Source organism: Phytophthora sojae (genome assembly GCF_000149755.1).
Source record: "Phytophthora sojae unplaced genomic scaffold PHYSOscaffold_3, whole genome shotgun sequence".
NCBI classification, from domain to species: Eukaryota; Oomycota; class Peronosporomycetes; order Peronosporales; family Peronosporaceae; genus Phytophthora; species Phytophthora sojae.
This window is the reverse complement of record NW_009258117.1, coordinates 6,493,207-6,510,078: the sequence shown is the minus strand read 5'-3', so window position 1 is coordinate 6,510,078 and position 16,872 is coordinate 6,493,207. Positions and strand designations below refer to the sequence as shown.

General features: G+C 50.3%; 5 protein-coding genes across 5 annotated transcripts; 2 read left to right on the top strand and 3 right to left on the bottom strand.

Annotated features, from left to right (window-relative positions):
• Positions 1–672: 672 nt before the first annotated feature.
• PHYSODRAFT_313571 (hypothetical protein) lies at positions 673–2,876 on the top strand (the record flags this gene model as incomplete). The annotated part of the gene is given in 7 exon segments (XM_009525765.1): positions 673–729; positions 750–890; positions 911–1,595; positions 1,615–1,703; positions 1,726–1,823; positions 2,003–2,094; positions 2,122–2,876. The coding sequence occupies 7 exon segments, from the start codon at positions 673–675 to the stop codon at positions 2,874–2,876; spliced, it is 1,917 nt and encodes a 638-aa protein (XP_009524060.1).
• Positions 2,877–3,591: 715 nt separating this feature from the next.
• PHYSODRAFT_262872 (hypothetical protein) lies at positions 3,592–5,260 on the bottom strand (the record flags this gene model as incomplete). The annotated part of the gene is made up of 5 exons (XM_009525764.1): positions 3,592–3,664; positions 4,139–4,368; positions 4,407–4,767; positions 4,826–5,153; positions 5,209–5,260. The coding sequence occupies 5 exons, from the start codon at positions 5,258–5,260 to the stop codon at positions 3,592–3,594; spliced, it is 1,044 nt and encodes a 347-aa protein (XP_009524059.1).
• Positions 5,261–7,081: 1,821 nt separating this feature from the next.
• Positions 7,082–8,329, bottom strand: PHYSODRAFT_313570 (hypothetical protein; the record flags this gene model as incomplete). The annotated part of the gene is made up of 3 exons (XM_009525763.1): positions 7,082–7,234; positions 7,288–7,882; positions 7,926–8,329. The coding sequence occupies 3 exons, from the start codon at positions 8,327–8,329 to the stop codon at positions 7,082–7,084; spliced, it is 1,152 nt and encodes a 383-aa protein (XP_009524058.1).
• Positions 8,330–14,385: 6,056 nt separating this feature from the next.
• PHYSODRAFT_419101 (hypothetical protein) lies at positions 14,386–14,538 on the top strand (the record flags this gene model as incomplete). The annotated part of the gene is made up of 1 exon (XM_009525762.1): positions 14,386–14,538. A coding segment is annotated over one exon (153 nt), but the record flags the coding sequence as incomplete, so codon positions are not given.
• Positions 14,539–15,534: 996 nt separating this feature from the next.
• Positions 15,535–15,780, bottom strand: PHYSODRAFT_496326 (hypothetical protein; the record flags this gene model as incomplete). The annotated part of the gene is made up of 1 exon (XM_009525761.1): positions 15,535–15,780. A coding segment is annotated over one exon (246 nt), but the record flags the coding sequence as incomplete, so codon positions are not given.
• Between the last annotated feature and the right edge of the window lie 1,092 nt (positions 15,781–16,872).

The following is a 16,872-nucleotide window of genomic DNA, read 5'->3' as shown; positions in this document are numbered from 1 at the left end:
TGTGTGAGTCTCAGGGGAGCTAGGCCCCTGAATTTCAGACTCGAGTGTGCCTAGTGTGTGTGTGACCCACCGTCCAAGGGTCCAAAAGAATAAGTGACGGCTAGTTGTAGTGTTTGTATACTCTGTATTTGTTGGTTTTATCGAGCTAGGAGGGCATTTGGGTAAGGTGTCTTCTGAGTTCCAAGTCCCAGAGTTGACTGAAATCCTGGACCCTGAATTCGTGATATTCTGGGTTTCAGGGGATCTGATTCTCTGGGTTTGCCTTTTGGTGTGGAGGTGCGTTCTGAAGTAGACGTGCGCTCCCGCACTTCTTCGAAGCTACATTTTCAACCGGTGGAGTGCCGTTCCGTCGAAGACAAACGAGCCGACAGGGATTACACAAGGTACCCACGCCAACCAAGGAGTGTGATTCTCAGGGTTTAAAGCTTTGCGGCTGCGAATCTCTGGGTCTATCTTCTTGCTGTTGACTCTCAAGTCGATTCTCTGGGTCTAATCCTGGGGAACAGTCTTGGGCTGCGCTATACGACCCCCCCTGGGCGACAAAGGTTTCATCGGCCTCGCCTTATAAAATCCCCCTTCTGTTTTGTATGCCTAGCTGCACAACAATCGACCGACACTGCACAACGCGCGTCATTCCAGAAAGCAACACGTTGGGGTCACTCGGACGTTGACATGGAGGAGCGCTGGGGCTTTCTAGCTCCTTGGTGCGGAGTCCTTCAACTGAGCTACGTTGGGTTCAGCTGTGAAAGGACGACGGCGACGCGTACGAGTCCTGGACGCCCCACCTCGAGGTTCACTTCCCAACGAGCGCGAACCATGACGAGCCGGCGTACCAGCGCGAGATCGCTCATATCCGAGAGGCGTTGGGCCTTCTGGCAGCCGTCGCCCATGTGGACCACGACGGTGGAAGTATTTGCTGAACAGCCACTGCCACGTCAATTGGTGGAGAAGAAGCGGAGAGGAATCCTTGCCGCAGTATTTACCTGGTCACTTCGTGTTCCTGCTGGAAGAAAAGGCGGGGAGCGATATGGTCACGCTCTTGGGGCCTGGCCAGCCATGTGAAGCGTATGCTGAGGCCATGGGGCAAATTACAGCTTATTGCGAGTACTTAAAGCCGGACGAGCCTGGAATCGAGATTACAGTTTCTGTTAAGGTGGGGTACATCGTCGGAGACAGAGTGCTGTTTCCTTCGACTGCTTATGAACAGGTACTGCAGCGAGGACTGGAAGATATTCAACGCGCAGAGAGGGATATTTGTGAGAGCTGGGAGCACTACACTCAAGCTCCAGGTTACGACAGGGTGGCTCCTGGTGTGCTGAGATGCACCTTTGTGATGGAGCCGATGGCGGCAAACATTCAAGACGTTAGCAATGTTGTCCAAGCCACTCGAACGACGGAGTGGCTCCTACAGAACGGAATCTGGTTCTCGCTGCTGTCGCTAAATACTGCGATTTGCCACAAATATGGTGCAAGAGAGGCTCTCGCGTCCTTCCGCAGGTTGATGATGGCTGTGTTTCATGGAACGGGGCGAGTTCCGGCTGCAGCAAATGCTGGGTACCTACTGAAAAGCGACGAAGCAAGCCATTCGCAGCTGGGTACGCTAGTCTTACACAGGAAAGACGCATACGACGCGCAGGACTGAGGTGATTTTTTCGGCATTGGTGCGGAATCAGACTACGCAGAGGCTGATACTGTGGATGAATGTCCTATGATGAACTGGAAAAGACGCAGTTTTGGTGGAAATGGGTTGCCTACGGGTGCTTTTCGAAGCGAGCTCGAGCACACTCGTCGCTTCAGTCGCTGGAAATTAATGGTATCAACAGGTTAGTATTCCGGATGTGGAGGCATTTCTGGCGATGTTCCATTGCGACTGAGCAAAGGAGGCCCTGTATGGATCTACGAGAGGTTCGGTGGAGGGGCGAGATGCAAGATTGAAGCCTGGCGCTCAACTTTGATACGACCTGCAGCAGAAGCCGATTCGCTGTCTGAGAGTTGAATTAAGCTGTTTTGTGGTGCGCACATTCCGTGACAACGGCGAGAGCGCGGTTGTGTGTGTCATGGTACCTGGATTTGGTACTTGCGTGACTCGGCGCTGTGACTTGGTGTTTCAACCAGCGTGAGCCATTAAACGATCCCCTCTTGCCTTGACGGTGCTAGCGCTCAGATTGACTGAAGAGGCAGTCGAGGATGGCTTCTTACGTTTCCTAGCGGCGATTGGTTCGTCGCTTTTGGTCTTGGCTATCGAGAATCCCGGACAAACAACGGATGTCAGTGTGGTCATGCGATGCTGCCCGAATCTGCACAAGTTGAACCTCAAACGGGGCGCGGTGGAGATGCAGCTACACTTTTGCCAGTATCGGGCTCGAAATCTGCCGCTTCCTACGATGCCGCAGTTTTGGGGAAATGTCGAAACACTCGCAGCAACTCTGAGAGACTTGGACAACCCTCTTACGAAGTACGTCCGGCGTTTGAAGATCGATCTAACCGCGCGTGATGAGAGTCGTCGTATTCTCTATTCCGGCCAACAGGTTATTCGTTTTCTGGACGCACTGCTACTCCTTGTCGATACGAATGAGTTCATTCAGTACTTTGAAGTGAAGGTGCCGTCGGAGCACCGAAACTACCGAGAGCGATTTTGGAGTTGCAACAACACGCTGATCAACCTGGGGCTCGGCACGGAAATAAATGTCGCGTTTCTCAGTGTGGTGTTGGATCAGCGACCCTTTCTCGAGGCTAGCAGCTACAAGAGGAAGGAGCACTTCAAGCTCGGATACCGATGCTCGAGATGGAATCTGGATCAACACATCTTGTCACGAAGTTTTGCTTATGCAGCCAGCCTCGCCCCTCGTCAAGTCTTCTGTTTCTGGCAGACGTAAAGACGTTCATGCTTTTCGAGCGACGCAAAATACGGCAAGCTCTGGCAAGCTCTGGACGCAACTTTGAACCCAGCATGAATTTGTGCCAGATTTTAGGTTCTAATGCCAAACTTGAAGTGGTAAAACCCGGTTGGGATCATACAGGGTACAGATCAGAGATCAGAGAATGGATCGGTGTTTAATACTAATTTTTGTATTGGAAAACATATGTTTCGGCAGTGAGCGGTTGTGAGGAGCGTAGCCATAGCAAACCCGCGCAGGGTGCCCGCGAAGCAGGGCCGCACGGTATTTGCGGAGGCGGGCCCAGCGACGAGCATTCCAGCGAGCGGACCCGTTGCCGCAACTCGGAGTTAGTTTTCTTTTTGCGGGGGTCTGGGGGTGCAACCCCCAGAACACCTTTTAGCTCATCAGATCCAATATCAGATCTGTACCGTATACGACCCCAACTGTAGGTTACCCTAGAAGTCAGCTTTTCAATTACCCAAGAACGCCCGATATAAAAGCGTAAATTAGTAGTACTACTAGTATGATGGTCTGTCTGGAACCCAGACTGGACTAATCTGTAGGAATGTTTGGATTTACTCTTCTGCAGCCTGTATTGATCTTTTGATCATGCTTAAGGGTTGAAAGCGTGCATGACAACGTGATCACTTCGCCACCTTCGAAGTCACTGGCTGCATAACGTCAAGCTCGTTGATGAACCTTAGGCTTGGCCTTAGTACGGCTCGTTGCAACCGGTCGGAGCGGTCTTCCACATGACAAACTCGTCCAGCACCGCCTGGTTGGAGCTGTTCAGGAACTTTCACGACAGCATGGTGCGGTTTGCCTCCAGAGTCGAGATGCCGTAATCGACGTAGTTGGATGCCGCGTTCCACGTTGTAGTGTTCGTCGACACCAAGAGCGTCAACCGGCTTCTACGCCAATGAAGCGCTCGAGTACGAGTCCACGCGGGGCGTCAACGAGTACCGGAGCTACGGGAGGATTGCGAGCGTGTCGGTCAGCACGCGTACTTACCAATCACACGGAGGCCAAGCGCGGCAGCACGAGGATAGCAGTGATCGCGGCGACGTGCGCGACGCAGAGCAAGAGAATGACAGATTACGCGGTCCGCGTCACCGGCGGTTTCCAGCCTGCTGTCCCTCTTCATGAATGCATGTTACTGATCTTCACAAGACGTAGGTCGCTAGTGATAGCGGAGCTTAGGACTTACGATTCAATTCATTCTGCAATTTCCTGTCTTCAGCACAAGCAACACTACACACGTAGCATTGTTGCGGTCGGGGAACGGGTCGAGTCCTTCCACCGGATGATGCATGCCGACGATGATCCATGGGACGTTGGCGCGGTTAGCGTCCGCCTTCTTCAGATCCGCCTCCACCCAGGCCAACTGGTCACCGAAGTTGCCATTACGAGGAGGGTCGGCAAACTCGTTGCTCGGCTCGCCCTTGTAGTCCGTCTCCGACGACAGAGAGGTAATGTGAATCGGCCCGTGCTCGAACGAGTACCACATGTGTTGAGCGTGCCGCCGACCTCCTTGGACGGCATCTGGAAGCGCGAGTTGTACGCGGTGTAGTTGCGCAGCATGATCATCCTATCGGCTGAGGCGGCACACGCAGGGGAGTGGCATTCCGCTTCGTGGTTGCCGACCAACACCATGTACGGGATGGAGCTCATGACTGGGGTCATCGAGTTCATCCAGTCGTTGTAGACCTTCTCGTAGAAGAAACCATCGAGCTGTCCCGGCATGAGCCACGCGTCGTCAGCGTAGCCGATGTCACCGATGTGGTAGATCAGATCCACCTCTTCCGGGTTGAGCGTGCTCACGTACGCGAGGGTCTCCTTGGACTCGTTGCCGACGCCGAAGTCTCCGTAGATGACCACGTTGAACGTGCTGTCGTCGGACGCGGCTCGTGCCGTGGTGAAAGAAAGAGTGCACCTCAGTCGTATACGTCGCGTTGGCCTTGCTTCCGACCTTGTAGAAGTACTTGGTGCGCGGTGTCAAACCCGACACAGTGGCGTGATGGTGGAACATGTTGTACGTTTCGTCGTGGTAGTAACTTGTCTGAGTGACGGGGGTGTCGACAAGCTCCAGGGACCCCTCGGAGTTTCCGATCCAGACCGAGCTGTCTTGAACCTCTGCGTAGGTTGACCAAGACAACGTCATAGCGGTTCCAGCAGAGGCACCGGCGTAGGCGAAGTGCAGCTGGTGGGGGTAGTAGTCGACGTTGTCCTTGATCCGGCACGGTTGGGCGGCATCGCCCGTGGACTCGCACAGCGCTGTGAGGAGGCAAGTAGGCGACACCCAGGAGCACTCGGTGTTGTTAATAGTCACCGCTGCGTGAGCAGAGCGCGTGGCAAGAACCAAGAACGATCACCTTCAGCATTGTTCCAGCTGTGGAGCTTCTGGTTAATTCTAAACTGTCCAGTTACTCGTCTGCTACGAGGCATAGCCAAGAACTAAAAGAGAGGCGGTGTGAGAGCAGCACAGGATTCTAGTAAACAAACAGCAAACAACCCCAATACAAATCCAACCTACACGTGCAGCTTGCACCAACACCAATGCACTGTGCTTACCGCGCGCTACGTCGGAAAAGTAGATACATGTACTTTTGTTGTTCTTATTTGAATAATCTTCATCGACAAGTCGTGATTACAGGAATGCATGAAATGCGGTGGTGACAGGGCGTTATCTTCGATAACACCTGCGTAAATGAGAAGTTCTGCAGATACCGCAAGACTGTAGCGCTAAGTGTGTTTTGCGGTGTCACGAACTGTGTGAGTTGTATGGTTATCTATGTGTCTCAATGCGGGTTAGGGTTACAAGCCGGAGGAGGGGGCAGGTGAAAGCGATTTCCAGGATTTCACAAATTCCCCCTTACCGAACCTGGGGCCCCCTTAGCTATAGGCAAGTCTGGGCTCATCGGAGAGCTAGCCTTGCTCTTTAGCTTTCCAACGAGGCCAACTTCACTTAATGATATTTCGTGCAGCCTTCAGGCCGTTCCACTTCCTAGAGCACTCGTGGAACTTTGGGAATTTTGCGTGGGTGACTCCGTCCCCGCCCAGCTGCCAAACTGGGCCAAAGTATGGCCATGATAAAAAAACACGATTTGCATTGGGGGTGGTTTTTTGCGGTATCAGCAGCAAGAGCCTGCGTAAATTAAGACGAGCGGGAGCAGCAGGGATTGACTTTGGGATGTTACACACTGCATAATCTTGCCCTATGGCTCCATGTTTACCGGTACGTAGTTGTCGATCGCGACAAATTCACTCGGCTCTGTGCGTTCTCGACCACCATTAGCTCATGCTCATGTGCTATGATGTCTGTACGTGTTCAGGAGAAGCATGCACCGCACAATTGCAACACGACAGTTTTGTATTTTGTATCAGTAGCGCTGATCCTGGGTATCAAGGCAAACTTGAATACTCTACGATCCATGCATGCGCTGAACTCTTTAACACCGATTGTTGCACTCGGTGAGTCGACTTCTTCAACGAAACAAATATACGGTGTCTTGAACATTTTTTACCGGTGGTGAAGAGATCCTCTATTTACGTTAATTGCTAACTATAGAGACCTCGATTATAGGCAGTGCCTTCTTGGCCGCGGGCGCAGTTCTTGGGGGCTTGATGCCGGATTTATGATGGCTTTGTGCCGAATTCTGGGTTTCGGGTGGCTTGATGCCAATTTTCTTGTGGTTCTTGGTATGTTTGGACACATGAGAGGTCACCAGTCTCCCATGCTGCAAAGTCCTTCCTTGTGCCAGCCGCACATCGCCGTCAACACGTCCGAGGAGGTTTCTTGAGCATTCGTATTCTATCTCAATTCCGTGTGTCTACAACACTACAGTACAAATATTATAGAGACGACTAGATTAAGGGACTGCTAAAATAATGCAGGGATGTCGTATACATAGTGGCTGGCCGTAGCCTCGTGAACTAGGAGCAAACTGGTGCTGCGTTTTAATATATAATACAAGTACTGTACTTCGTAGAGATGTTGTTGGAGCAGGCCGTATTTCACAGTCCCATACAGTACCAGTAACGTCCAGATTTTTATGCGATCCACACTGAAGGAGTTCCTAATGCGATGCATGTGTTAATTCTGGGAAACGTTTCCTTGTATTGTGTTGACCTAACTCGTCAAGTTCGCTCCATTCTCTATTCAAAACGACCCGATGGTGATCGACGGTCTCTAGATCGCAGTTCTAGTGGGCACTTCCCAAAGAAGCGTTCTTCCGCAGGACAAACTGGTCCAGCACCGCTTGGTTGGCAGTGCTCACAAACTTCCATGACAGCATAGATCGGTTCGCCTCCAGCGTCGACACACCGTAGTCAACGTAGTTCGAGAACACATTCCACTAGGCGGTGTTGCTGGTTTTGATGTCGTGGCCATCGATGCCTCTGCCCGCACCGGACAGAATTTAAACAGGAGCTTGGGGTTGTTGTACGTCTTGCGGTCGCTCGACACACCATCAAGCACAGGCTGGTTATTGCGGATGGGCGTGAGGCGCTGGTAGCAGTGCTCATGAGCCGTGAGCACCACGTCGACCTTGTACTTGATGAAGAGCGCCTCAAAGGCCGCCTGAATGTGAGCTGCCTGTTCTACCGGGACCCCGTTATTGGCGTTCGACGAGTCGTAGATAGGGCGGTGCATGGCAACGATGATCCAAGGGACCTTGGCACGGTTCGCCGCCGCCTTCTTCAAGTCAGCCTCCGGCCACGCCAACTGGTTGCCGAAGTTGCCGTTGTGAGTGAACAGCGTGATTTTATTCGGCGGCGCGCCGGGGTAGTCGGTCTCGGCCGAGATCGACGTGAAGTGGATCGGGTCGGGCTCGAACGAGTACCACATGTTGAGATCACCGCCGGTCTCTCTCGAGGGCATTTTGAAGCGCGCGTTGTACGCCGTGTAGTTCCCCAACGCCCTGGCCTTGGTGGGCGACACTTGACACGCTGGCGAGTGGCACTCGGCCTCGTGGTTCCCCACGAGAACCAAGTAGGGCAGCGAGCTCATGACAGGAGTCAACGAGTTCATCCACTTGTTGTACGTACACCTTCTCGTAGTAGAATCCGGTCGCTTGGCCAGGCATGAGGAAGTCGTCGTCAGCGTAGCCGACATCACCAATGTGGTAGATGAGATCGACCTTGTCCGAAGACCAGGAGTTCACGTAGGCGATAGTGTTCCTTGATTGGTCGCCAGGGCCGAAGTCGCCGTACACCACCATGCTGAACGTACTGTTGTCTGCTGCAGCGCGTGCCGTCACGAATAAATACACGTCGCTGGTAAACTTCGGGTTTGCCTTACTTCCGACCTTGTAGAAGCACTTGGTGTGAGGCGTTAACCCAGAGACCGTCGCGTGGTGGTGAAACATGGTGTACGTGTCATCACGGTAGTAGCTCGTCTGGGTGACCGTGGCATCACAGAGGGGCCCTGTGAGAGGACTGCATTTAAACATCTTTAATGTAAACTATCTTCCAGGATAAAAATTACTAAGTAGAAAAATGGCCTCCCAGCCAAAGCGCAGCAACCTTGTTTTATAGTGCGGGCCTACACGCTTGTAATTCTCAGATATATCATCCGCTAAATACAGGTATTGCTTGCAACGGAGTTCTGTTCAGGAGGGATCTTATGTTCGGGTGAGTACGTTAATATGATTTTTCTTCCTCATGCAAACTTACTGATGTATATGTCCAATAAACGCAAATCTGACAACATTATCTTCTTAATTTGCGACGAAGTCCCCCTTACATTGATGCACTTACTTTTACTTAGCATTTACAAAGGTCCATACCCTCATTTACTTACCTGATATTAGTTTAGAAGGAACGGGTTAGGGCTGGCATTGTGATTGAGTCGCCAAGGACCAGTTTTGACCAAAAAATTCCTGTGTTTACTGACATTTTAGAATTGTGACATGGATAGGATTTGATATTTCACTGCATAAAGATGCGGATTTTAGTGGCCATATGTGATTAAATCGGAGGTACAGGATTTAGAGGGCACTTTCCAAACATAAATGCTAATCTGGCTCAGCAAAGGGACGATGGGTGCGGCTTTAGCTAAAAGGCTACATTTTATCGGCTCTGATGGTGTGACTAAACGCTTCGTCGCATACGTTCGTACCCTGATTTAGATCGGAGGGAACACGGTCAGCAAGCTTATATACAGGAGCATCAGACTCAGTCTCCTACAATTTATTTAAGAAAATAAGAATAGGCAGACTCTTGCTTCAAGTATGTGCCTACCAGCGAAGAGCTGCTCGAGAACAATCAGCACTAGAAGCGGTTGTAAGGAGCATAGCCGCACCAAACCCGCGCGGGGTACCCGTGAAGCAGCGACACGCGGTATTTGCGTAGGCAGCCCCAGCGACGAGCATTCTAGCGAACGGGCCCGTTGCCCCAACGCGGAGTTAGTTTTCTATTGCGGGGGTCTGGGGGTGCAACCCCCAGGATGTAAAGCTTGCAATGCACTTCTCACATGTAATGACGGCTTCGTGATGCCGTTCAATGATAATAGTGTTCCTTGTTGAAGGTGTGATCTCGGAAGGGAAGCTGCACTGGCCTGGCCGTGATGGCTTAGACCCAATTAATCGACAGCTTCATTAGATCCATTTGGAGAGCGGGGACGTCGGTTTGCAGTGGAGTTTCCCCGCGGGATGTCGGCCCCTAAGCAACTAAACTGAGGAACGCGATTGAGATGCTACACTACTAGTATATAAAATGGTTGTCCTTGCGTGTGTGATGGTTCCTACTACGGAATTCTGTTCGCAAAAACGACGAACAGTTGGATTCCTTGATACGTGGTCCAAAACGCATACCAGTAGTAAATAAGCGGACGGGGAGCGTATCTAAGCACAGATAGTCTACATACAGTGTACAGATCTAAACACATACCACTCCGTTCCGTAGTTATAGCTTACTATGGACGTGCTCGTACTAGGATCCGTCAAAACTACGTCGATCGAAATATTATTGGTTAAAGACGAGGTTCCTAAGCGAGCTCTTTTCATTGGTGTGCTTGCGACTTGACAGCTCCATGTTGCTGAGCGACGACGGCAAAATGAATGGTCTGGATTGCCAATCTGGCGACTATGTCGCCCTTCCGGCACGCTCCCCGCTCAATAACTGCCGCAAGTCAATCACTCGATATTTTCGATCGTCCACGCAACCTCTCAACACCAACTACTTGCCCCCATAACCTCGCCACGACCACCCCCAAGACAAGACGAACATTTCCGACACCGCGCATGCCAAGGCCGTCGCCGCCGTGCTGGCACTCTCATCGATCGGTTTCCCGAAGAAAGGAGCATTCGTCTAAGTCGCCGCCATGTTCCCCATCACGGTGTTTACCGTTCGGCGAGTCTGGCACCGCGCCAATGAGAGTGATAGGACCGGCGGCGCCTACATCACCGCATTCCGAATGAAGGACCGTTTCGGGCGGCCCAAGGTCAATCACAATGCAGACCTGGAGCGCTTGTGAGCCGTGCCGCTTGCGCAACGCTGCACCATTCGGTCTGAGGTGCCCCCCCCCCACCCCACTTCTCTCTACCGCCGCTTCCAAGACGGGCTTATCCGCCCTGCAATTGGTGTGGCCAAGCCGGAGCTCACGGAGGCGAACAAGGCTACCCGTCTCCGCTATTGCCTCGGTCACGTCGACAGCGCTTTTTGTTTTACACATGCCAGTAGTCCACAAGTCTTACATCGGGTTTGGGAACGGCATGCGAAACACCAATTGAAACACCAACAGTAGCAGGCGTCCAGCCTTCTCCCAAACCCTAGAGCCCAAAGACCTCTACATGTCGATATGTCGTTGAATGTAGTGAATGACAAAATACTCGTCTCGGAGTTGCCGGTTGCTTGCTTGTTGAAGCGTCGAAAGTCGTCGGTCACCACGGTGTTGTATGGTATACGAACACCAACGAAATTAACGTATTTGTGACGTATGACGTTTACTGCATCTGGACGACGTCTCGCACGTTACCACGTTTTCCGAGAGGTCGGTAACAGTAAACGACGAATGAAATTCCATAGGCTTGGACGCGCACGGGTACCCGTACGGGGACCGGCGGGTAGCACAGAATGAGCTCGTCCCCATTTTCCCAGCCGTGCTTGCCGATTCTTGGCTCGCTTGTTACCGTACCTAAGAAGTCGGCGCCCACCGAACGATCTTTAACGTAACCGATTCGACGTTAGAGGCGATCGAGGAAACAGGTGCATTTTTCTTTTTCCGCTTGGCCACGCAGTTAGGATCACCGAATCTGGTATTGTATTATGATTGTGTCAACCGTAGAGTTCGTTCAAGGACAGGCGGTGTACGGCACACTTACACGTGGAGTACTGGCCCACGGAGGGCAACGCAGGGTAGATACAGTCGACAAACACGCACTTCCTCCGCAACGGTGATATCAGCTTCAGTGTTTAGAACACTTGAGGGAGGCTTGATGGCTACAACAAAAACCGCATTATGAGATACGAATGCTCTAACGGCGAACTAGTCCACGTGCATCTCGTCGAGTTGTCAGCCGCACTCAAGGAGCAATATTGGACAATAGAAAATGTAGATTACCGATACAGCACCGCAGTGCAGATAGTGAAGTGCGTGTCTCATAAGCGGCAACCAAAGGGGCGACGTGAAGAACGGAAAAATGGTCCGGGACTGAACAAACGTGCTGAGCAATTCGTCCAACCGTCCACGGCGGTGGCGGCGGCTGGTAAACTCTCTGAAACTCAAGCATACCTTGAACGTACTACCACAGCAACGGAGCGAATTACTAATTACTAGTAATTTGGTAATCTGATAAACTACTGGCAGCTCGAGTAATAGTACTGCTACTATCGTACTTTGTTCATATTGCCAAGTAAATTACTGCCGGTACCTGTTGATAATGTTTGAGTCAATCCTGTTAATGTGTTAGAAACTCGGAAGGAAAAGGTAGACTTGGTCGGGATGAGGTATATTTTGAGTTGAGCTCTACAGTGCTTGTATCTTGTACATGCCTAAGCCTAGCTCTAGATGTGTACTCGATTCTACATCTTGCCCTTGATACAGTCTGCTACCGCTTGAAGCAGGAGGTTCATATTTCAACAGAATCATGCAGCTGTTTCTCTCATTTCAGCTCTAGTCGAGTTTCAACGCTGATGAGACAGATGAAACGTCCAAGCCCATCTTACAGTGCTACCGCCCATGATTACGGTCAGATTGTGCCCATATTTTGGTATTTAAAGGTGAGCTTCATTAGCCAACCAGGACCCAGGATTCATAACATGGGCGCTAGCACTTTCAATGAGTTTTGCATTGACACACCCGCTCCTCATAGCATGCTAGAATTTCATAGCCGAGGTAGCTTTCGTCCAACCTTTTAGTGAAGCTGTAACAAAACAGGATTGTTACAATTGCGTTCCATAGCTGAAAAAGCATGTAAACCTTCCAAGTTTTGCGCAGTAGTATATCTTTCTGGGACTTGAGCCATACATCAACCAGCTGACATGCAAACGTGCAGCCTGCTGGCATTGGCTTGCGTCTCGCGTTCAAAGGCGGCGCGAATTTGGAAATTGCCCCCCCCAATCTTAAATAAAAACATAAAAGAAGTCAGCTGAGCAATTCGTGTTGTCCCAGGGCCAAAAGGGTTAGAGTAGAAATTGTATCGTCATTTCACCTGCCCGTCGCGTTGTTATACAACTGTATCTCATGGTGGTCTCCACGCTGCTGCCTCAATTAGTGTGCTCCGAATCCATATTGGAATACCGTATTCACTAATACCATTCGGGAAGTTGGGTGACTTCATTTTAAAAGCTATCAACGGAGCTTAGCATCGTCTATGCTGTCTCCGGTCCTTTCCTTATCCGCGACTTTCTTTATACCGTCAACGCACTAATGGGGGCAACAGTTTTACTGGACACATATTCATGATTTATTGCTAATAACACCAAAAATTAAACAAAACCGGTAATGCTTAACAAAGTCTAAAATGCGGACCTTGGTTGAGACCTGTTTGGAGACTGTATTATAGTCCGCCCTGGTAAATCCACGTCATAAAACATTTTGACCGTTTGCCGCGCAGACAGTCGCGAGACCCACCTCGTAACCTGCTGCTGCATCCCCTGCTTACGAACGCATAAGAACGCCCACGTCGTTGCGTACACCTTCGACCTTTCCGGGCTCTCACTGTCGGAGTACTTCATGACACACCACCTCAACCACAACTACCATGTGCCAGCTCCAGCTCCCCTCGCGTCCGACTATCGCACAATGCACTCGGACGATTTCTAGGAACTATTTGGCGAGGAGGAGGAGGGCCAAGTAAACTACGCTGGGACCCCGGCTAGTTCTCGGATCTCCGCCAACGCAACCCCCCCCAACCCCGGTGACGGTTTGCCGACGCCCTCACCACGCCCTGAAGAGGACGCTCCGGTCCCAGTTCGCTCTCCGGCTGAACCGTTGTCTGTTGAGCTGCGCGAAGCCGCGGCAGCTGCTGCGGACTTCAAAACCATTTACACGGCCCTCCATCGGGCTCTCGGCGTTCGCTGAACAAGTTCCTCCGGAGTACGAGCCACTGACCCAGTAACGTTTTGCCCGAAACTCTGCTGATACGCCAGGCAAAACGCTTCGCCGGGATCGTGCGGCCGGAAGCCGTAGTTAGCGACGCTGTGGTTCAGCAGAGGCCGCTGCGCAGGGCGCTAGGAATGCACGGGGCTATTGGCGGTGCGATCTGCTCGGACCGAGCTTCGCCCAAGCGGTTGGAGATGGCGGGGTGTCCTACCGTCTACGATTGTCCCAGAGTATCGCAAGCGTCTGTGTCTAGAAGCCCGGTATCTGTCGGTGTCCGTGATGCGCACGTACCTTGTGGTTCTCAGCTCTTGGAGTCCATGCGGTGTACGGACTCGTACGTTCTGGAATTAGAAAAGCTGTCTTAAGGTGAGACTCTTTGAGTCGCTTACGCTTCCTCTGTCGCTAAATCTACAGCAGCTTCGCTGCATACAGCGTCAAGCGGCTGCCCGAACACCAGGCCATAATTACTGGGATTCGACGATCGGACCCGATCGGCAGCCCAAAATCCCCAGTTAGAACGAATATCACTTCTCATCAGCTCAGCATCGAGTCATATGGGGGCTCCTATGCTGGGCTTCTTCTTTTGTGCGGCGATCAGAATATTTGGCTCTGGTCTCGACCATGAAGCCATATGCGATTCGGCGCGCGGACATGACTGCTGTGACCAATGAGGAGAAAGTGGTGGAAACATTTCAAGGGGTGTCCACTGTAGTGATACATGTTCGGAAGCAGCACCCGTCGCAGACTGTAACGCTCAGATGTCCGCTGGTGCAGCCTGGCGCTCGTAGCATGGGATTTGGCGAAGAATTATGAAAACCTTGGTATCGCAAAAGCCTCACTACTATTCGAGATTGATACTATCACATATTGGCGAAGTGAATTAAGTGGGGATGGCGATCAAGCTCGCTAGCCAAAGTCCCGAGCAGTAAGGTTCGTATTCACTACGGAGTGGCCGAGCAGTAAGGTTCGTATTCACTACGGAGTGGCTGTGCCACAACACTATTCAACGCAGGTTACAACATGTTAGCGGTGAAATGGTTTAGATGCTGTAGGTCAGACGAGGTCGAAGGCTACATTCGCTTCGGTGGGCGTCTCATGGAGGAATTGGCAGCTGAGAGGCTTGCAAAGGCTGGTTTGAAGCGAGATGTTGGGGCTTCCCCCACACTACTCCCTGGTCGTAGAGGCACTTCAATACAAACTTCTTAGTTTTGTGCCATTTGATAGCCCACCCCCGAATCAAGAAGCAAGAATGGTTGAAATTTTGTGATGGAAGGGGTAGTGCATCCGCCAAATATTGTGGCGTTGTTACACGATATGTATGTACAGGTGTTTCTCGTGTGAACGCAGTACGATATCCAGGAAAGGTGTTAAAAGAGGAGCATTACGCACAAGACCCAATGTGAATCGACAGCTTTATGGTTTTGTCGTGCGATAGCATATGCACTTCTGTAAGGCTTAGATCTACGCTTGTGCCAATCGTTATGTGATCGATATTGGGATAGATGCACAGTGACGATAATGAAAGCAGTGTGAGCAAAACAAAACAATGTTGGTAGCAAGAAGATGTTGGGCATCTAGAAGTTTGTGACAGCATCAATGTCAGCAATAAATGCGGTTCCGTTGAGACGAGAGATGATTTCATCAGTAGTTTGTTTGGAAATTGTCTTATATAAGTACATCAGTTTAAGTAGAAAACATAAATAAAACTAATTGGCTGATCACATGCTCTCAGTATCGATCGGATTCAAAGAGGTAGTGCTGTACTAACTCATGCATGTACACTTCATGTATGCTTTTGGTGAAGTATGCAACTTGGCTGCAACGATTTTCTGGCAGTCTCTTTAAATCATGCAAAACGTGGCCCTTCCCTGTAAATTGCCAATTTCTGTAGCCTAAATTTAAAAAAATAGGTGACACCGCCCAAAAGGGGCATTTTCACCTTGCTCAGGAAAACTTGCAATTTGACCGGGAAATACGCGCACCGTTAGTCCCTACAATTACTTTTTCAATCTCAGAATTGCCATAAAATTCGTACAAATACGGGCCATCAGTGGTGCGCACTACATCTACCAACACAACATCTATGTGCGGTCCGATACCCCACTATATCAGCTAACCCAACCTCAGTACACTCCGGACCGTAATTATCGCTAAGTACAACGCTTTAGCTTGTTCCGGAAAAATAGGTCTGATCTTATACTTCATTGAAAATGGAGCCTGTCTATTAATAGACATCATCTGCACAAACGAGTCGGATACCTCGCTGTACTTGATGCTCTCGGGAAGTTGCCCCACCCGCTCGCGTTTCGCTTTTGTCATGTGGGTAATACGATAGCTGTTGCCGCCTTTGTCGCGAATTCACCCATCATTAAGCACAGCAGCGACAAACACTGCGTAGACCTTCGAAGGATGTAGCTCCCAGAATGCGGTTTCCGCGCTCTAATGAGCTCATCAATGGTGCGTGTCTGGGGCTGGCGCTGATGAGCTTGTTCGGCAGCAAACAGCAGTTAAGGTCGGGGCTGTTAGGCGACTGAAACCGCAGGGTAACGTCTCGCCCTGACTCTAGCACAGCTTTACAGGAACTCAGGGTCGGTCGTGGCGATATGCGGTGGGCGTTGTCCTGCTGGATTGGAAAGATAAATGTTGTTTTAAATAGGATCGACTCTGAGGACAGCAAGGCGTTCACCGACACCATCGGAGAGATTGATCTCAAAACAAACGGATTAAGACTAGCCCTTACTGAACGCGACTCACACGTAGAATTTCAAGTCTTTAATAGTGCCACGGGTCAGGAAGGGTACTAGCGGTGTAACCCATGAAGCAGAATCACAGCTTTCGTAGTATTATACCGTGGTGGCATGTTCATCAGTGTGACTTTAACCGACGCAGCATAGTCCAGGACATCCTGGGTCAATGCCCGAAAACGAACCCCAGATAACTAAGATGTTTCGTCCTTGTTTTTACGATAGCGTTAGTGAGACAACGATTACTAACGGATAATGCCAAATAGTATACGGTGTGCTATTCCTATAGAATACCGTTAAATCTGACAAGGTATTCAATTTGGTACAGTATACTAAGTCCCCAGTTGAATTGGTTTAACATCCAAATATCTAAAAATCGATTTTATTTGTAACTTTTTGTAAAAATAGCAATCCATTTTTAAGTTTAGGTTATAACGTGTTTAAATGCTAGTTTGGTTTTAGTAATTTGTAGTCAAGCACGTTAATATCAATTTAAAAATCATCGCAATTAGTTTTTTACGATTATTCTGTTATAATAAAAAACGTTGTGTATTAAATCAGCATTTACGCTATTTTCACGCCGAAATGGTATACTATTTGGTACGGTATAATATAGGAATAATTCATCCACAATGGAATTCTGCATTATCAGTTAGTGTTTTTGCGAACGCAGATCTTCTTGGTGGTCAAATGGATTGTTATGACA